Consider the following 22,004-nt stretch of genomic DNA (forward strand, 5'->3'; position numbering starts at 1 on the left):
CTGAGTCAGCCATGGTTTACTGGCATAACTGTAAACATTTACATTAAGGGCCTAAAATTAACACTCACCAAGCTCCAAATGCGAGTAGAAAGCGGCGTTGGCGAGTATATGAAACGGTGTCACTCGCCAGTTGGCCGGTAACATTTTTCTGAATTCTAACAATGTATGAACATGAACAACCGTGAACGACGCTCGGGACAGTTGACGACGGGTCAGCGCTGCATCATCACGAAAGTTTGACACCTTGCTTGACAATTTATTCAAGTGCAAGAAGACACGAAAGGGAGCTTATTCTGTTACTCGCACACTGTGTGGAAAGTTTTGTGAAGAAAGCCAGAAAGCCGCTTCTCAGACAGTGCGCGAATACTAAACTAAGTTTTCTTTCACGTCTTCTTGCACTTGAACGGACAAATTCACATAAAACGATGTCAAAAATACAGAGTGTCCTAGAAAACATAGTCGGTTATGTCTTAAGTGTTCGTAAACATTTGAGAAAGTAAACGCATGTGTACAGCATCAGTATATTGGATCTGTGCATTCACTCTTAAAGTGACAGCAGCCTAATATTCCTGCTGTGTTTTTAATGTTAATCAAAGAAAACATCACTCACACAACTTTTGCAACTTTAATTAGGATTAATTAATAAAGCCCCGTTCACACTACAAGCGACTTTGTCGCTGCTAATATTTTGGAAGGAAAAGTCTAAATATAAATGGAATCAGTACATTAAATGCATAATATTAAAGATGAATGAGAAACAGCGAGTGCCCTGTGCTATCGCGGCTATTTAACTGCAGCAAATGGGCAAATACTGGTCTTTCTGAGTTCACGAAACCATTCAGGCTCGGAGTCAGCACGGCGAGTACCACTGTATGTACACGGAGACATATCATACATTATTGGACAGTTTCTGACTGCTAAAATAAACTTCTCATTCATCTTGCCTCGGTTGGACGCAGCACTGAAGAGTGACGGATCACGTGTGCTCCACTGACTTCACTCCTATTGGTTGTCGCTCCCGAAAGTCGCTCTTCATTTGCATAAAGTTAAACATTTCTCAACTTTGTCGCGTCGCCAGACACGCCCCATCCAGTCGCCAACGGTCGCGACCGCGCGTGTCACCGGAAGTCGCCCGCTCCCCATTGAAAATGAATGGTATCGCGTCGCGTGTAGTGTGAACGTAGCTTAAGGATGTTTAATTTATAGATGACTATGCAGTGTTATTTTACATTTACTTAGGCTACTTTATTAAATTTATGTTCCTCGGAAACTACTGTTAGACCTACCTGAAAAACCTGAAAATCACTGTTAATTTAATTTGTGTCTTTGCTCTATTATATTTAATTGTGCTGTTGCTTGTAATTTGAATATCTGTTCATATTTTATTACTGACTGTTTCTTTCTTTAATTATATACTGTATATATATTAGTTCAAAAGTTTGATAAGAAAATCAGCATATTAGAATGATTTCTGATCAGGTGACACTGAATAATACTGTAATAATACTGACAGTTCAGCTTTGATCACAGGAATACATTACGTTTTACAATATATTACAATAAAAAACGGTTATGGTAAATTATAATACTTCACAATTTTACGTTTTTTTGCAGCCTCGGTGAGCATAAGAGACTTCTTTAAAAAAAAATTGAAGTAAATCATACTTATTGCAAAGTTATGAAAAGTAGCACATCTATAGCCATAATAGTGACTTTACTCTCTTTTGGTTTTGCAGTTTGTCAAAGTATACAAGGGAGGAAAAGACACAGAGGTCAAAAGTTAGGCCTCCTTTCCCACTTAACAAAATGAGGGAGGAGATCTCAGGGTTGAGCGAGGTTACAGAGCAACAATAGCATGTGAGAACCTCAGTCAAAAGAGCCACAGGAGTGATGAATGACCAAGAAAATCACACTAGGGGAAGAAATAGAGCAAAGCATTTCGTCATCATGTTTCATAGGACTTTTTTATTGATATAGTAAACTTTTATAATGCAAAGCTAAATCAATCAACATTTATTGTGGAAAAAAGCATAGGCTAGTTGTGGCTCTGAAAGTTTCTTTTCATTTAACACGCATTGCATGTCGTCACAATATACGGGGTAAGTTGTCACATTGGGTTGGCAAATACCTACTGATATAAAAGGTAATTTGTGAAACACATTTCAGGCTTCATTATATAGTTGACTCTGGTCTGAATGTCAGTGTGGCTTTATAATGTTTACTTGTTGTTAAACAAAAGCTACAGCAATATAAAATTCACAAAATCCAATCCTGTCCTTCTGACAGTTTTGAAGTATAGATGTTTGAAACCGACACACAAAAGCACGGCTAGAGAAAACAAGCATTTGTGTGTTTAAACTTCTGACTCAAAATCGTATAGTTACTGTCCCTCTGATTCCCCCTATTAAAAATGGCTCTGTTTATCTTTTCTGTGCATAACTTCTTATTTTGCTTTTTCATCTCTTTTGTACCGTTCCAGTGCCCGCTTCATTAACCGACTTCAGTGTTTGAGACGCCAGCCAAGTGCAACAGAATAAAAGTTGCATATTATGAGAACAAATGCACATCAGTCGTTTTCTCCCTCTGTTCTGCCATTCAGGTACGTAATGAGGCCTGTGCGAAGCTAGTCCGGATTCGTCATAAATGCATCTTGTCTCATCTTTTCTCTCATTCTGCTTTCAACCTCTTCTCAACCCCCTTTTCAAACTAATTCCTTCCCCTCCCCCTCTCTCTCGTTCTCTTTATTCAAAGCCATTGATCATGCATGCAGAAATTTAGCACGCCCATAGCTCCAGTCGGGAGCGCTGGGGCGCTGTCCTACATACTGCTTTCTACACACACTCATCCTGAGACCACAATCAAATACACACTGGGCAACCACGCTGACAAACCCTGGAGCCGTGATACATAAGCACGCAAATTTTTTACAAATTGTGGCATGTATTCCTACCAGATCGGCTTATGAACTGCTCTCAAAACTTTTGGTGCAAAAGTTTTATTTTAGATCTGATCATTCAGTTTTGTTTCGCTTCACGTTGCATTATTTAAATTTTTATATATCTTCGTTTTTCCCTTTAGGAGGTGCACTTCTGCTCTTTATTATTTTCTTAAAATAACTGCTAATATTGTTGGCTTCTGTATGAAACGTTGCTTCCAAGTTTCTTTGGATAAAAGTTTGCGTTTTTCTATCATTTAATATAAATCTAGTACAGATGCATGTTTTTCTTTGCATACGGTTGTCTTGTGCTTTACTCAAATAAACAAACTGGGAAACATAAAATCACCATTTTATTTTCCACAGATGCTTTGTAAAACAAATAGTTGTTAATGGGATCATCTTTTAAATTCTATTTCAAGTCCAGAGGAAGATGCTCATCTTTTGAAACAGAGCCTCTGAATGTCAGTTTAAACTCATTCAAAAACATAAAAACGACAACAATACCACGTGAGATGCTGTTGTTTACAAGGAACAATGCACACCCCTCTGAGGACCACGGATGGTTGTGGTCAGTCTGTCAGTCCCACCCACTCATGCAAACCACCAATCACCTGCTCTTGACTTCTGCCAGTTCAGGCCGACTGGAATCCAGACTACCAATCACCAAACTCACCCTGATGCTGAATGATACTGGCTAATGCGCTGGCTTGGTTTGGTTGATGGTACACACAATAGATCAAGTCCAGTCACTTAGAAGTCATGAATATGCTAGACAGACACACATCTATCTATCGTTCTGTCGTTCTATCTATCTTTTCTATCTGTCTGTGTTTATAAATGTATACTTTTTATTTGTATTCAGTCTGTTTGACTGATTTCTTTCTATCCCTGTCTATAATCAATGCTGTCTTCTATCTATCTATCTATCTATCTATCTATCTATCTATCTATCTATCTATCTATCTATCTATCTATCTATCTGTGTGTATAAATGTATAATTTTTATTTTTGGTATCTATCTGTCTGTCTACATCTATATCTGTCTATATCTATCTATCTGTCTGTTTATAATACTTTTTATTTGTATTCAGTCTGTTTGACTGCTTTTCTTCCTGTCTATAATGCTATCCATCTATCTGTCTGTTTATCTGTCTGTCTGTCTACATCTTTATCTGTCTATATCTATCTATCTGTCTGTTTATAAATGTATACTTTTTATTTTTATTCAGTCTGTTCGACTGCTTTTCTTTATATCCCTGTCTGTAATCAACGCTATCCATCTATCTGTCTGTCTGTCTTTCTGTCTCTTTCTTCAGACTGACCACGTTTCGACTCTGCTTCTGCTACTGTACAACAGCACATGAAAGCAGGACGGGGCGGGGCCAGGGAGAGCGAGAGGGCGGAGCCGACAACTAGAGTCCGGGAAAGTCAAACGGGAGGCGGGGCCTCAGCGTCTGCGCAAACCCCGCTTGGCCCGTCCTCCTCCAGACGGGCCCCTCCCTCCCCCACCCCCTCGGGCCACCCGCTCTTGAGTTGGAGACTCCTGGCTCCCGTTCGGCTCAGTCCGGGCAACAGAGGGACACGGGAATGGACACAGAAGGGAGTCAGAGCAGCCTGTCGTCCTCCACGCAGGACTCCCCGCACGACCCCTGGTAAAGCTCCTTTCCGCGCGCTCCGTTTGACTTTTCCTTGCGAACGGGAGATCTATATACTATAGCCTATATAAAGCTGAGAGTTTTGGGACCAGGAGGGAAGAGACCACCGGAGACAAAAGACAGAAGCGCGGGTCCCTTTACGAAAGAGCGAAAATGGAAACAATGTAACAGCCAGGAGCCTCACTGTTACATTGTTCCCATGTTCCCTCTTTCCAGGACGCGCGCTGTTACATTGTTTCCATCTGTTACATTTGGAACTGTTACATTGTTTCCAGCCTGTTAATATTTTTACATTCCATTTCGCCCGTTCAAAAGGGGATGATCGAACTTGTTACTTTTTAGAGGAGAGGAAATAATTAATTCTGCGTTTTCATTGGAAATAACGGCACACATCCATCATGGCCGAATTTCACTTTTCCACTTGATTGTTATTCTGGCGGGTTGATTGCTGCATGTGCACATGCATCAGCAATCGATCGCGTTTCAGGAGACTTTCAGATGTCTGATCTGGCTCTCTTTTTCACCTTTCAGCAAAATGTTCATCGGCGGGCTGAGCTGGCAGACGACACAAGGTGAGACACGCGTGATCTTCTGTCCTGCCTGAGACTTCCACTAAAAACTCGTGCATGGGTTGCTGTGAGCTCAAACGAGCTTACAGGAGCGTGTTTTCTTTCATAATGTTTGTTTGGCTAGAAACAGAAAGCGAATAGTTCATACACCGTAAAATCAAAGCATGCATTCAACGCACGAGCCTAGCTATCCTTTACGCAGAAGGTGATTTATTGATCAATACGTGACATGTTTTGTCAGAAAACTTCCTCGAGAGCTACGGATGATCTGTATAATGAGCTCGTGGAGATTTGAGGTGAAAGCAAGGGCGCTAGCGAGGAAGCACTGATGTGCTTGAATATATGCAACATGCAGAGTGGAAAATCTCTCTGAGAGCAAGCGCGCTATGTATACCTGCGTTGTTATTCAAATACACAGCTTAACTTAGAACATTATAATAAGAATGCTTTCCAGAGCTTTATAATGAGCGCTATTGTTGAGATGCAAAGTGGTCACAGATGAGCAGTCCCAATGCTGAACTAGCAGCGAGCTTTTTGTTTAAGGTATACATCAAACACGATTTGTGTCTCTAAACTGGTGCTGTGAAATAAACGCATTGTATTTTTTTTTTTTCTCCAGAGGGACTGAAGGAATACTTTTGTAAATTCGGCGAGGTGAAGGAGTGTATGGTGATGCGGGATCCGGTTACGAAGCGGTCGAGGTGAGGGGGAGGCGCGCGCACATCCACTGCTGACTTGTTGTTTGTGTGTTTGTAACTCAACTCTTATGCGTAATGTGTGTGCATGCACTGCTTTTGCGCAGGGGCTTTGGATTTGTCACCTATGTAGACCAGACCGGTGTGGATAAAGTTTTGGCCCAAAACAGGCACGAGTTGGATTCAAAAACAGTGAGTATATCATTCTTATTATGCTGTATATCAGTCATTTGCTTACTTAATATAGCCTAAATTGCATGGAAATAATAATCCAGCAGTGCAACCTGTGGTTTTACTGGCTTATTCGTTTGTTTTTCAAGCAGTTCGCCTTATATGCGTTCGTTCATTCCCTTGCAAGACTTAAGCACTTCAATGGTTTGAATGCTTTGCGGTGGTTTTCGCTTTTGATCACTTTAAGTCCACATGCACGAGGTCCGTTCCAGCAGGTCTGACTGACGCAGAGCGCGCCACATGAAAGCGTTCTTTCTCGCTTTTCATCGCCATGGCAACCAGGGGAGCGAAACGGGGCAGAATCAAACTTTTCAAAAACTTCTAGGATTCGATCAACATTCCAAAAGTGTTGTGTAGGCGCTTGCATATACTTTAAGAACCACTGTAAATCGTCGAGGATTTAGTTTTATTATTACTAAAACTATGCCATGCCTATGGTAATAAGATGTTATTATTTGAAGTACCATTTCATTATGGTATCTATCAAAATAAAACTCTATTACCATCATTAAACCATGGCACTGGCACAGAATTAGAATATTTTTTGTCCGTTTGCACTTGTGATGTATAGTCACATTTGACAGCTGTATTGTTCATAAGTGTATTATTTTTTTTTTTTTTAAATCATTAATGTTATCATTATACATTAAGAAGGTTTAGATACTAGCCACAATCTAGAAAAATTGTGAATTTAATTTGCATCAGTGTTTCTCAGCTGGTTTTGCGTCAGGGCCCAGACTTTACATCAGACATCACTGTACCCAAATTGTTTAAAATTTTTATTGAAATAAACCATGCACTTTCACAAAGACTGGTGGTACAGCTAATTTGATTATACTTAAAAATTGAAGACATCAACTGACACTTTTAAGTTGAAATAGGTGGACATTTTTTACAGTGTTGAAATATATTAAATGAACTTATTTAACAGGGCTGAATAGGAAAACTGACAATTTTGCAAATGCATAAACAACAGAAGTGATTTGCCAGCCACACATATTGCTAAGAGTATTACATTAGTATTAGCCATAGTGACAGGTGAATTTATAGTACTGTAATGTAAAGTTTGATTCATCGAACAGCCTTTGATGTCAAATGTAGAGCTCCCCCCCCCCATTTTATCAGTTTAGTTTGTACATTTCACAATTATGATGAATATGCATGTTTGCATTTTTATCCCTGATGTCTGTGACCCGATCAGAACAGTTTTTTTGGGATGCAACCCACCAGGGTTGTTGAGATCCATGACTACTATGGTAATGGCATAGTATTCTTCGAAGGCCTTTACAGTTGTCGTAATATGTATTTGGTGATGTTTGATATGCATTTACCGTGATGGTTTTAAATGACATGAAAGTGGCCTATAATGCTATGAAACCTAATCCATTTTGAATTCGCTCCAGAACTTTTTGTCCACTTTTGACCACATTATGGTGCTAGCTAGTAGCTCTATTTGAATAAGCTCCCAGGTCGTGTTTGAATATGTGAGTCCTGGGACGTCATTGATGGTCCTTTGTCAGAACTGTGTGGGTGTGTCAGCAGACAAAACCAGCCAGAGCTTTACAACAGAGATGGCACAGACCGTGTGTAAATGGGGTTGTATTTGTTTGTTGTAAAATTTGGGCTGTGTTGTGGCCTGTTCCTAGTCTTTTCACATTAAAGAACGAGGCTAGCCGAATCATGTTTCGACGCATTTGTTTGCAGCAAGAGTATTTACAACTATTAATGGTGACTTAAACACCACTGCGCAGAGAGACTCAGCCTGGCAACACTTCAGTCTCTTGGGTTTGGTCGCCATGTGGGACTACCATCACCATAACAACTTTGTTGGTTATATCCGAGAGTGTCACACACTTAACCACGGCTATTAACCACTGTGCCCCTGCATAAAGGCCCTGTATACTCACAGAGAAGTTCTTTTCGTTCTTTGCTTAGGGGTAAACAGGTTGAAATACTGGCTGTGTTTAATGAATATGTAAATATGCGCTGCGCTTGTTCCTCTTGATAACAAAATAAACACACCACTAAAATGACAGTGGTAAGAAAACAGCAGTTCATAAAAAGCATCTGATCACGGCGATGTGGATGTTTGCACGAGTTCTGCAAATCAGCACTCCAGTCAAATCTCGTCACGTTTATTTATATAGCGCTTTCTACAATACATTGCTTTAGCAAAGCAGCTTTACAGTATTAAACATGAAAAAACGCGCCATTGACGTGTCAGTGTCACTTTCAACTGGAATTACAACTTTAGTGTCTATAAATCAGCTCTGTAGTGTTCATGTTTCACATCTGACCTTGACGGACTGAACTGAAGAAACAAATCAATTTCCACGCCAAAGAAGGCGGAGCCTCTGAGCCACACCCACCTATTACATAATCGCCAGGGACCAATGGTAGTTCGAGTAACACTTGATGGTGTAGAATTATGTATATAAATCTCTTTATTTTCTGTTTTGAAAAATGGAAGGCATCATAGTTGCATCCAGGGCTTGGCACACAAACCCGCCTCTCCTCACTCGCTCGTTTAATTTGCTCCGGATGAATATTTTTGCTGTTACAGGGCTTGAATTTCGGCATGGGATTGTGCGTAATTGTACTTTTTCCTGCAGATTTTGTGCAGGGAATAAACATAAAGTCGCATCTCAGTACTAAATTAAGTTCTTTTTCTCTGCTTATTGCGCTTAAACAGTCAAATACACACAAAATAATGTCAAAATGCCAGTCTTGGTGAGTATTCATGTAAACAGTTATGTTTTAAGTGAATGTAAACAGTTGAGAAAGAAAACGCATGTGTAACAGTATAATAGATCTGTGCGTCATGTCTTAAAGTGACAGCAGCCTAATTTACCTGCTGCCAAATTACGAGATAATATTAAGAATATCTGTATGGCAGTTTTTCCCCATGGTGTCAAATCGATATTTCCCCAGTATTGATGTCAAAATTGTGGCCAGTGAAAATGATGAGTGGCTAGTAACTTTGGAAAATCACTAGCCACACTGGTGAGCAAAAAAGTTCATGTCAAGCCCTGGTTGCATCATATCAAACATTTTTGCATTAATTCAGTAAGGAATTAGGACAGATTGACACATATAGAGGCACTGTTTTATTTTTAATGCTCGAGAGCAATTCTGTTCTAGAATATAATACTTTGTGGCTTCTTAAAGTGGACATGAAAGCGATGTTCACAATCTATTTTCTTTTCGGAATGTGATGTACTGATAAGTGAAACAGAATATTCAGTGGGAGAAATGCTAGGACTTATCCTTCAGGAAATTGAGAGAACTTACAACTTGAAAAAAGTATCTAAAAGAGAGTGAGACAACATTTTTTATAACGTGATTCATTTTTATGAAGACATTTTTTTTCCTGTGGTATAACATTAATGTTAATCACATATCATTTATCTATGTGAAAGTCTATCTTTTTTTTTTTTTTTTTTTTAGAAATGATTGCTTTTATTTAGCAATGATGAATTCAACTGATCAAAAGTGACAGTAAAATAACATTACAAAATTTCTGTTTCAAATAAATGCTTTTCTTTTGAACTTTATTAATCAAAGAATCCTGAAAAATAAACAGTATTACAGATTTCATAAAAATATCAAGCAGCAAATCAACAAATCAGAATGATTTCTGAAAGATCATGTGACACTGAAGACTGGAGTAATGATGCTGGAAATTCAGCTTTGCAAATATTAAATGAGTTATTTTAAATCGTAATAACAATTCACATGATTTTACTGTATTTTCGATCAAAATAAATGCAGGCTTGGTGATGAGCATACCAGACGACTTTAAAAGCGACCCGGATGATTCTGGTAGCTGTGATGTAAATCTCCATTACAGGTAGCCTATTAAGCCAAGCATGATTTCTGTGTGCTGTGATGCAAAGGCTAATCAGTGTGTTGATTGTGTATTGACGGGTTTGAATGAGCCTTTGGCGTGGTATTTGAGCCTCTGTTGTGGTGGGGGTTATTAGGTCGCTCCGGTGGGGTATGAAAGGCTGCGTGGGGAGGGATCCACAATAACAGGAAGCAATTTTGATAGATAAGACTATTGTGAAAACAGCTCCTCGTCCACTTTCAGCTGTGTTTTGAGATTCCAGAGGAACTGCCGAAGAATCGGCAACAGTCTGTAACACAGATGGCAGTATGTGCTTTTTTTTTATTTGATATTTGATGTGGTGCTTGTGTAGAGAACTGTAAAGTTGTGCATGTAACAGCAAAGCGTTTCCATGCTGTCCTTCATTATTCAACATTTTCCATCCTTCTGTTGAGTGTTTTCCTGTTTCTTGCTTTTGCCGTCCACGCGAGGAAATGAAAAGAAGATATTGTGAGAGTCTGTGTTGAAAACAGAAAGAATGTGCCATGCTGAGAGTGTTTTTGCGTGCTGTCGGCCCTCAGAAGAAGGAATGAAAGAGGATAGGTTGGTTGAGTTCTGGAAACGAGAGGTCATTTGGTCAAATCTCGTAAAAATAAGGCAGAATTAAAACAGACATGACAGAATGTGCACTTCTCCCGAAGTTAGTTAAGAGACAGCAACCATGTGAAAAATTTGTAGGTGTCTGATTTGTGTGTGTTTGTGTACTGTACGTAGTCAATTTTTTTTTTCAGGGCCGTATCTTAAGAAACTATTGGACATCAATGTTGTACATTGTCTTGAAATTTATAATATTTTTATTTTATTTCTTACCACCATTATGCTAAGGTGTTATTGGTGGTTGTCAAAGTGTTGTTACATGGTATGCTAAGGCTTTCTAAAGCTGTGTTCCTAATGACACACTATACTTGTGCTCTATGTACTCAACCGTTTAATGTATAAATGTAATAAGGTTATTTTTGTCATTCAGCCTCAGAGCCTGACAGCCCCATCCCAAATGTTATGTAATTAAAGCTGCGACAGTGTACAACATTCCATATTTATTAAGCATTATCCAGATATTTAAAGTACACCACCTTTTAACACTAAAACAGCATAGAATAGTGCATTAGTATGCGAATTGGGACGCACCTTATAACAATTTTTATTATTTTATTATATATTATGTCATATTGATATGTGATCACTACATTTTGGACATTTAAGCACTGTAAACGCATTTTGTAAAATTGTAAAAGTCGCAATTTTTATCAGAAAACTCACATTTTGGCTTTTCCCCCCGAAAAATTTTCACATTTTTTTTCATGCATCCCTAGTTGTTAGTTGGTTGCTTACCAGCCGAAGTCAAAAGATTCCAGCTGTTTTGTCTCCTGTTTTACATTTCTCAATGATCTGCACAATCATTCATGTCTGTAACGCTGCAGAATGAGTTACACAGCTAATTTTAATATTTAGTGTTAGAAGTTTGTTCAAATTTAAATGATTAAACAAGATCGTATCAATGCTGTATAAAAAGACAAACTGCAAATATCAAACCTGAACAAGTGCCAATGGGAACAATGTGGATCTGCATTTGTCAAATGAGGTTAGTTAGGCTCAATATTTGAATACGAACTTCAATTAAACTTATTCGTGTAGCAAAAGAGATGAACTCTTTCCCTGCCATTGACGTGATTTTCCGTCGTTTATGACACAACGCTTCCCCGCCATTGACAAGTTTTCCCGGCAATCATTTTTATAAGGTAGGCGGCGCTATTACGCATCTTCTGAACTAGCACAGGATCGCCAGATCCCAAAACAATACAAAGATGAAGATCTGTGTACAGCATATAAATCAAAACTGCCTAATGTTACCGACCCAGGGCGAGGACTGTGAAGTTTTGGGGGTGTTGATGTACTCGATCTACTCTATCTATGTTTAGAACATCGTTCTGAATCTGATCTGGACAAAGTCTTTGACAAAAATTAGATTTTCTCAGCTATTTGTTCAAAAATGTTGCTTGTTTTTAATGAAACACCCACTTTCAAGTTAGTTTAAAGGCAGTCTCTGTTATTTTATTTATATATACATATTGATTGTTCAGATATTCATACAGCTAAATATTCTGGGGCCCATGAATGCTTTGCGAAAATAATCCAAAATGCGGGAGCTGACTGGCAAAAAAAAAAAAAAATACATAATAAATCTGTCTGTTCATTCATTCCTGAAATTGCTTTTTCAATTGTATTGCACATTCAGCTGAGACATGCTTGTTTAGCCATGTACTACAAGTTGTATTGATAATACAGTGATCAAATCTTCTAGACTCAGTGGCGTTTGGTGGAAATGAACTATTATTTTAGCAGTTGACACACACAAATGAAAATATGTCTCTGATAGCTTGTGGCTTGATGCGTTTATGCATTTACTTTATCATGCATTGTTTGTGCTTAATACAGCCTTAAATCTAAACCCTTTTTTTCTGGACAATTTCAGCTTTTAAAAAAAAAACATTTAAGTTGGGATTTCAAGACCATGGAGACATTCCTGTGTTGTGTGTTGCGCAGAACTGGTACAAGGACACTTGAAATGATTTGGATGAGAGTCCCGTTGGAGGCCTTGAGTGTGTCATTGACGTGCAAGAGTGTGTGTGATGGTTTAGCGGTAGATTCTGAAGATTAGATCTGAAATGCTGACGGCATGAGGTGGTTCGGGCCGCGGGACAGAGGGAGAGAGAGAGAGAGAGAGAGAGAGAGAGAGAGAGAATTCCCTGTCCGTAATTAGTATGGATCGCAAAAGCAAGTAATCGGATTGAGGGAAACAAACTGGATTGCATTTCCGAGGTAGCTACGTGGCTGAAGCCAAAGCCTCTCCTGAGATTTTGCATTGTGTCAGCACACACACTCTCACCTTTGTTCCGTCTTGGTCACGGTGTGGGGTTGTTGAGCCTCATTAACGAGCATCGTTAGCTAATTGCTTTGCCATTGTTCACTCATGCACAGTGACCTTGATGGCCCAGTCCCATATACAACAGCAGATCCTCCTCTTCCAGCAACACACTTTCAAACACCAACAGTTTATAATGCAGTCTGTATATAGAGAGAAATATTGGCCTAAACTGATAATGACCATATTTATGTAAGCTTTGTATAAAATGGTTTTAAATATGCGTGAGCTTGAGCACGAGGGCTTCCCCAGTTGAGTCTTGATTTAGCTTTCTTTCACAATTCACATTTATAGTGTTCACTACCAATATTCTTCGTAAAGCAACTTATGAAAATAGGTATTGTGAATGTTGCCATACAACTATCTATCTGTCTGTCTGTCTGTCTGTCTATCATTTATGTAATATATTATAATATAAATATTATATATATTGGCTGTATGTGTATATATATATATATATATATATATAATGAACTTTATTTGCAAAGAGTGTATACCATATCCATATGGTAATACACTCTTTGCAACAAATAAAGTTCATTATATTTATCATTTTATATATATATGCTATATGTGAAATATAAAAATTATACACAATTATTTAAAATTAATTATATATATATACCGTATATATATTTATTTATATTAGTGCTGGGCAACGATTAATCGCATCCAAAATAAAAGTTTGTGTTTACATAATATATGTGTGTGTACTGTGTATAATTATTTTGTATATATAAATACACACATATACTTGTATATATTTAAGTATGTATTATATTTATATATATATATATATATATATATATATATATATATATATATATATATATATATATATATATTATACATAATTTATAAACATAAACTTTTATTTTGGATGCGATTAATCATTGCCCAGCACTATATATATAATTTTTATATTTCACATATAGCATCCCTATATGGTATACACCCTTTGCAAATAAAGTTCAGTTTAGTTGGCTTCAATATAGAAATCTAGGGTTCTTGATTCCGTTTTAAAGATCCTTTATGCCAAAAATATTCTGTATGTCTAAGGAGAAATGTCTTAAATGATTGCATATTAATACTGTCATGTTTAATGTGTTCATTAAATAATTTTTTCCCCCTACTGATAAAGTATGTTTACAAGCTGTTTAATTCATACAAATTTAATGAAAATTAAAAATTAATGAAAGAAAAATTAATTAAAACTGATCCCATGATGGGAACCCTTAAAAGGTTCTGCATATGAAACGCCTGACAGAACCCTTTAACAACCTTTTTTATAAGAGTGTAACATTAGAAATCTAACAGTTTCCCTCATAATTATTAATTATTATTTTTTTAGTGTACTTAAGAATTTTTTTAAGTCCAATAAAGGATTTAGCAAAGTAACAGAACACCTTGAGAAATCCTTCATGAATCATGTCTGTAGCTCAAATGCTGGTGGATGAGGTATACGCACTGAAGTTTACTACTTGTTATAGGTTTGTTCAAAATCACTAACTACAGTTTACTTACACTAACTATATGAGTGGTGATAGTGATGCTTAACTTGGCTTGAAGGAACTTTAAAGAGTGTATATGAGCTCCTGTGTGTAAAATGAGGTAGAAGCTGATAAAAGAGTGAATAGGAAATATACTTGTGTAGTTTGGTTTGATTTGTTGATGGTTGTGTGGAGTGAAAGGCAAGCTGTGTGTGTGTGTGTGTGTGTGTGCTCGCTCATGAGGGGGTGGACCTCTCTCCGTCCCATCTGTTTGGGGTTCATCTTTGTCCTTATAATTAATGAAAGCAGAGGGGGCTTCATGACACACACACACACACACACACACACACACACACACAATCAACACCCTGAGCTTTTCACTAGCAGGTTTTGTTTTAGCTGAATTGCGCCTTCTCTCTCTTCCTTCTCTTTTGTTGTTTTCATTTACTTTTTTTTTGTTTTTGCCGTTTCGTGCTGATTAATTTGCCCTCACCCCCTTCCTGCCTCTCTCTCTCGCTCTCTCTCTCTCTCTCTGTTTTCTCCGTATCTCCTCCCTCTCAGCTCCGAGCAGAGATTGGATGGTGGGATAGGCTTTGCCTGCCCTCAGGCCTGAAAAGAGGATTGTTTGGAAACAGATCTGTTCCAGTAACCTGTAAAAGGAGTAGCCTTCGTCAACACACACACACACACACACACACACGCTTGTGTTTCTATCAGTTTGTTCTTTCTGTCTGATACTTAAAACTGTAGCAGTGTCATTTCTGACCTCATTTTGGATTCCGTAAAGCTTTGGTTATCCATAGATGTTACAACATATTTGAAGGAATATGCTCAGATAGCTAAAACAACAACAGTTGTGTTCAGATATTTTTAAAGACGGAACTATATGATTTTCATGAGTTAGGGCTACACATTTTTACAAACCCCTAACCCTACACTCTTAAAAATAAAGTTTCTTCATTGGCATTTATGGTTCCATGAAGAAACTTTAACATCCACGGAACCTTTCCAGTGCACTAAAGATTCTTTATAGTGGAAAAAGATTCTTCAGATTCTTCACGCTAAGAGTTATTTTAAGAACCGTTGACTGGTTCTTTGGGGAACCAAAAATGGTTCTTCCATTGCTTCGCTACGAATGCACACTTTTGGAAACACACTTTTATTTTATTTATTTTTATTGTGAATGAATCCTCAAATCATGCAGCTTGTTAAGAAGAGATGTGCTATTAAAATGACTGCTGAACTATCAGACATTGCACTAAAAACACCACATCCACAACATCTTTGCATCACATTGGTTTTTCCCAGGGGCAAATGTCACTTGTTTCTTCAGAAAATGTTAAAATATTAATAAAAATAAAAAGATAAAATAAAAAAGTAGTTTTGTAATCTGGCACACTCAAATATAATGTGCTAACATACAAAGTTTGGGGTCAGTAAGATTTTTTTTTTTTTTTTTAAGAAATGAATAATTTAACCCACGTTTAAATATTTTATTTTATTTTATTTTATTTTACGTTTTTAATTTTTATCTTCATCGGAATGGGGTGACACTTTGTCGCATTAGCTGAACACACACATAAAAATGTATGGATGGTGTAAATAAATAAAAAGTAACACTTGGTACCTTCACGGTCAATAATGACCGATATAGGAAATTAATGGAAAATACGAAAACTCAGAGAATCTTTTGGTGGTACAAAGTACAAATCACCCATGATGCAAAAAAACCCCAAAACAAACCACATAGCAATGAAGGGGTTCATTTTCAAAACACACATTTGAATTAGTATAATTGTAATATAGCAAGATCTTGCAAATGTGTGAAAAAATCAACAATTCAACCCCAATGCAGAATGCACCGACAAAAATGACATTTTAATTGCAAAATGTTTGTATTAAGTGTTTTAAAATAACACTATCCATTCCTTATTTTGCTAGAATTTTTAATTATCAATCAATTCCTGAGTAACAAAAATGCTATCCATGTACTCCCTTTCTAACAAAATTTTAATGTTTGATTGTAATCATAATGCAAAACCAAAAAAAAAAAAAGAGACAGATATCAAAATATCTAAACCTTGACAAAAAAGTAGTCTTTTAGAATGTCTAAATGTATTTCTAAATGCAAAACCTAATAAAAGAAAGAAATTATGTCTAAAAAAACAACTAGGGAATCCAAAAGCCTCTCTATATATTTATATAGGGAGCTATCTGGTCACACCATGACATTGCACAGGTTCTTATTTTTAATGTCTCCAAATGCCACTATTCTCAATTAAAAAAATATATATTTTAAAGGCCTTCACTCTATTTTAATCTGAAATATTGCATTTATTGAAAATAATTATTATTTGAAAAAAAAAAGATATACATTTTAAAGGAAAAAATAGCTCTTCAAAATTGTACATCGCATAGTATCATAAAATAAAAAGTAACAATCATAAAATAATATTGAACAAAAATATATTAAATTGATTTTCCTAAAAAATGATTTCACCGTGAAGGTACCAAGTGTGACTAAAAAATGAAGGGGCTCAGAATTGATAAAGTGCTTGCAAAGATATTTGTATAATGTTTGTATAATTTGTATAATGTATAACTATTAGAAACTAAATTGATTAGTAGATGCGCACATCAAAAATCACTTAAGGATAATCAATGCTTTACAGAATCCTGTGAAATGAGTTTAAAATGATGGTGATCTATGAGTGAGGTTTTTATCCGGCTGAACTGATTCCCACTCATATATCCGACATGACTTCACATGATGTTTTGTATTTCTCGTGCACAGGTTGGGACGAGGTTTGGGATCAAAAGGTGACTATGAGTGCAGTCTAGAGATTCTGAGCTGAAATCATAGAACTAAAACTGTAGACACTAGCAAGATCAACGTGGTAGAGTCTTGCTGGAGCGCACCATTAGATCGCTACTGTGTGCTACGCCTATATGAATCTAGTTGGTGTAGAAGGTCACTTAGATCAATGGCAGTGCATGGCATGGGGTGGCTAGAGATGGTTTCTAGAATTAGGATGGAGATAGCCTTGTCTAGTGGGATTAGTGCTGATTTTTGTTGATTAACAAATCTATACCTTCTAGATTGCCAGGATACTGATCTATATTTTACTTTACAGGCTCTATTCTCATACAGTCTGCTGTAGGCATCTGGTCAAGTATGGTTTACTTATCAAATATTTATTTTAAGTTGTATCTTTCGGAATATATTATGATCCTAAAACTATTAGTAACTTTAGTTTAACAATTAGCAATTTTTTGCAAATAGATCTTTTTTTTTTTCTGCGAGCTTCCTTTTTTCCCCGCTGTCAGGGTTGCTTATTGATATAGATATTATACAGATATTTATCCAACTATTTCATATTACTATTGTATCCCAATATATCCCAACAAATAGGAAGCATCAGTGCTCACAAACAATTAGAATGTCATTGTTTTCCAAATTTATTTTGCTGGATGTTTACAAAAGAGTGATTTTTTGGTATAAGTAAATAGTTATGTAAATATAGGTGATCATATGTTAATGAGATTGTGGTTGCATGATGATTTGCATCTTAGTTTCTATAAATATCTACAGAGTACAAAGTTTTTTTTGTGATATGTCTGTAATATCACCAAATAATATGCTCTTGATATTGACATTTTCAATAACAAAAAAGATATGTGAATTTAAATAAATATTAAAATCTTTCCAAAAAAATGACTGACTTTCGAATTGCTGACTTTCGAATTACACAGATACAGATTTTTATTTTATTATTATAATTAATTTTAAAAATATATTATTATGTTATTTATTCTTTTTTATAGTTTTATATTTTATATTTTTTATTTTATATTTTATATTTTATTATATATATATATAATTATATTTGATATTTTTTTATAGTTTTATATTTTTCAAATAAATGCAGCCTTGGTGAAAAACTTGGTGACCTTTTTCATTTTGCAGGATATTTGCAAAAGATTATATCATTTTTGGTATAATTAACTTTTTTTTAAAACAAGTTTTTAAATACGTTTATTTGCCACAATAGATATTTGAAAACATGGGCAGATGAAAAGCTTTAAGCAGAAGTTTTCTTTCAGTTTTTCTTGTGTTTCTCACATGACTTGCAGTGGTCAGATGATTCCACACTGGCCTGAAACATGGTGGGAATTTAATGTAATTCCTTTTGAAATATTTCAGAGGATTTGTCTGTTACGAAAGCTTTCATTTCCTGCCAGGTTCTGCTCGCAAGACTGTGAATATTGTTCAAGTAAAACTTTGTGTTGAAGTATGTGTTGAGGCTTTCATCAATAAATAAAACATACTAAATATAGTAACTTACATTTTCATGGTGTAGATTGCTTAAAGAAAACACTGACTGAGATGTAAGATGTAGAAATACTTAATTTGGTGATCTAGTTGACTTCACATGCACAGTTTCAGTTTGATTTGTTTAATGTTTATTTTTCATATAATGATTACATTATGTTAACATCAGTAAATCTTTGGGAAACACCGCCTGGTCTGTTTGTTGAACAGCTGTGATTGGACTTTGAGAATATTAATGAACTACTATCTTTGTCTTTCAAACGGACCGTACGTGACGTTTCTTCTCACTCATGCCTCTTATTCCCTCTCAAGATTCAAAGAAGCTTAATTCACATGCTAAACAAATCTCTCTCTCTCTCTCTCTCTCTCTCTCTCTCGTTCTGTCTCAGATTGACCCTAAGGTGGCCTTCCCACGTAGAGCTCAGCCGAAGGTGAGTGCGAAGTCTCAGTTCAGGTTAACATCACAGGTGTTGTGATGTCACACGTCACTTCTCATTAAGGACATGTAGGCTCTGTTCTAAAACCTTTGAGTGTTTCAAAGCGTCATAGGTGTTTTCTCCATGTGACAGCTCTTCTTTTTGACCATATTGAATAGAAGTGGCTTGAAGCATGGGCAATAAGCAAACAAAACCTTTAGAATGGCAAGTAAGAGGACCGTAAATAGAGACTAAACAATAAAACAATTAAAGATACTTTATTTTTGACCGTATCGCACATACTCTACTGTTCAAATGTTTGAGGTCGATACGATTTTTAAATGTTTTTGAAAGAAGTCTCTTCTGCTCACCAAGGCTGCATTTATTTGATAAAAAAATACAGTAAAAACTGTAATATTTTGAAATATTATTAAAATATCAAAGAATTGTTTTCTATTTTGATATATTGTAAAATGTAATTTATTCTTGCGATCAAAGCTGAATTTTCAGCATCATTACTCCAGTCTTCAGTGTCACATGATCCTTCAGAAATGTACATTTAGGCACTTTTGATCAATTTAATGCATCCTTAGCTGAATTGCTGAATAAAAGTATTAATTTATTTTGGAAAAATCCAAACTTTTGAATTGTAGTAGCTATATATCCTTCAAAGAGAAGGTAAGCCCAGAATGCATTGTAATGGGCTCAGTGAAATTTCTTCCAAGATGGCGTAAAAAAAAAAAAAAAAAGTCAAAATAAAATTAAAAATGAAATAGAATTCCTGTCTACACTGGACTGTCCTATAAAAATAATGTAAAAAAAAAAAAACCTCCAAGAATAAAATAGATATTGGTGCGGTGTATTTTTATGCTTATTAGTGTATTGCGTTGTTAGCTTGAAATCAAGTCTCTCCTGCGTGTCATGAAAAGTGTTACTTGTGGATCTGTCTGACAGAGTTTCTCACTATGTGAAACGTTCCAAATCCGAGTTCATTAAATTCCATTTTGGAGGTTCCATTTTTAGTTAGGATGTTCCCTTAGAAGGCAGCTGCGCAGACATTAATTAAATAGCTCACTAGGTTTTGGAACAGTCATACATTAACTTGTGTAATAGACACACACATTCTTTTTTTTAACAAAAAATATTAGTAAAATGTTAAAATTAGCATGTCAGTGCTGTAGAATGCTGTTCATCGTAAGTTCATGTAGTTATTAACTAATGTCAACAAATAAAACCTTATTGTAAAGTTTTACCAAATGCCACCCTAGTTTTCTTGTAGAAAGTCCTGTAGTCTCATCATTTGTCTTTTCTCTGGTGTTTTCAGCTGGTAACAAGAACAAAGAAGATCTTTGTTGGAGGGCTGTCTGTCAACACCACCATCGAAGATGTGAAACAGTATTTCGATCAGTTCGGAAAGGTGAGTTCAAGGGCTCTTTTCTACTTTTCTTATTTCTGTCATTTAGTTTAGTTTCTCATGCATTTTCCAACTCCCCCCCCCTCTCTCTGATCATTAATAAACCGGCTGTATTTAGTACTGTAATTTAAGACTTCTGTATGACAATCATACTTTTGTTCATCAGGGCAGGTCACGCTTCTTAATACCATTTAAGTAAATGTAGGCGGTTATATGTTAATGAGCTTGTGGTTGTGATGTCATAGATGTCATGATGTCACATGATGATTTGCATCTTAGTTTCTATAAATGGTTGTAAATATATTAGAGTATGTCTACATAGTTCAACTTTATAAATGTATATAGACACACGCACACACACGCGTGTTTACTTAGCTATCTAAATAGGGACATTTCATAGATGTAATGGTTTTTATACTGTACAAACTGTATATTCTCTCCCCTTACACTAACCCTACCCATCACACAAAACTTTCTGGATTTTTACATTTAAAAAAAAAAACTTGAATTACTTTATTTTTATACCAGCTTTACAAATGAGGAGGTCCCTAAAGGGAGGTTTTTGGAGATTTTGTCAGGTTTTGGTCACTTCTGTGTACAAATTTGTCCCCAAAATATAGTTAAGTAGGTGCACACACACACATGCACACACACAAACCAAAACCAGTTTTAAAAGAACCAGAAAAACAGTTTTCTGTGATATGCCTGTAATATCACCCAATAATGTGTTCTTGATAATTGGTGCTTTCTTTGACATTTCCAATAACAAAAAGGTCCCGTATATCTGTCTCTGTTCTGATGCACACAGAACACATGATATCTCTTTTATGCTCCATCTGTCTCCACTTGTTCCATTTGTTACTGTCATATTCGATGTCAGTGGTAAAGAATTGGTGTCCCAGTTGGAGTCCTTGTGTTGCTGCTTTTTCTTTCGTGCGAGAGCGGCCCGCTGTGTTGAATAGTGGACAACAGGGTCTAAAGAAAGAGAAAAGCATATGAGTAGAGGCAGGAGACGAGTGAGGGAGGCGGCATCGCCTCCTGTGGGTCGAGGGCAAGAGAAGAGAGCGAGAGAAGGAGGAGAAAGAGTAAGACACGCACTACAAAGGGAAGCTTTAAAAGTGGGTGTCCTATAAAATTGTCCTAAACTAGCCAGAACTATTAGAGTAAAAGGGACACCAAACAACTGGTCATGATCATGTTTATGGGTGATTCTTTAATAGGGAAAACCTTCTGACCTTCAAATGTAAACTACCCTTCAAAAGTTTCATGTTTTTGAAAGAAGTCTCTTCTGCTCAACAAGGCTGCATTTATTTGGGCAAAAATGCAGTAAAAACTGTGAAATATTATTACAATTTAAAAATAATGGTTTTCTATGTGAATATATTTTAAAATGTAATTTGTTCCTTCTTCAGTGTCACATGATCCTTCAGAAATCTTTCTAATTAGAGCTGCAC

General features: G+C 36.3%; 1 protein-coding gene across 3 annotated transcripts in view; it reads left to right on the plus strand.

The window, feature by feature from the left end:
* Nucleotides 1-4,466: 4,466 nt before the first annotated feature.
* msi1a (musashi RNA binding protein 1a) overlaps nt 4,467-22,004 on the plus strand; it is a 36,720-nt gene continuing 19,182 nt past the window's right edge. For all 3 annotated transcript variants that reach the window (XM_084413991.1, XM_084413989.1, XM_084413990.1), the window contains exons 1-6: nt 4,467-4,590; nt 5,125-5,165; nt 5,782-5,863; nt 5,965-6,049; nt 19,110-19,151; nt 20,461-20,553. In XM_084413991.1, the coding sequence (XP_084270117.1) occupies nt 4,526-4,590; nt 5,125-5,165; nt 5,782-5,863; nt 5,965-6,049; nt 19,110-19,151; nt 20,461-20,553 (408 nt within the window). In that variant the 5' untranslated portion in view covers nt 4,467-4,525. The remainder of the gene's footprint in view (nt 4,591-5,124; nt 5,166-5,781; nt 5,864-5,964; nt 6,050-19,109; nt 19,152-20,460; nt 20,554-22,004) is intronic.

This window comes from Rutilus rutilus, assembly GCF_951802725.1.
Source record: "Rutilus rutilus genome assembly, chromosome: 7".
Lineage (NCBI taxonomy): Eukaryota > Metazoa > Chordata > Actinopteri > Cypriniformes > Leuciscidae > Rutilus > Rutilus rutilus.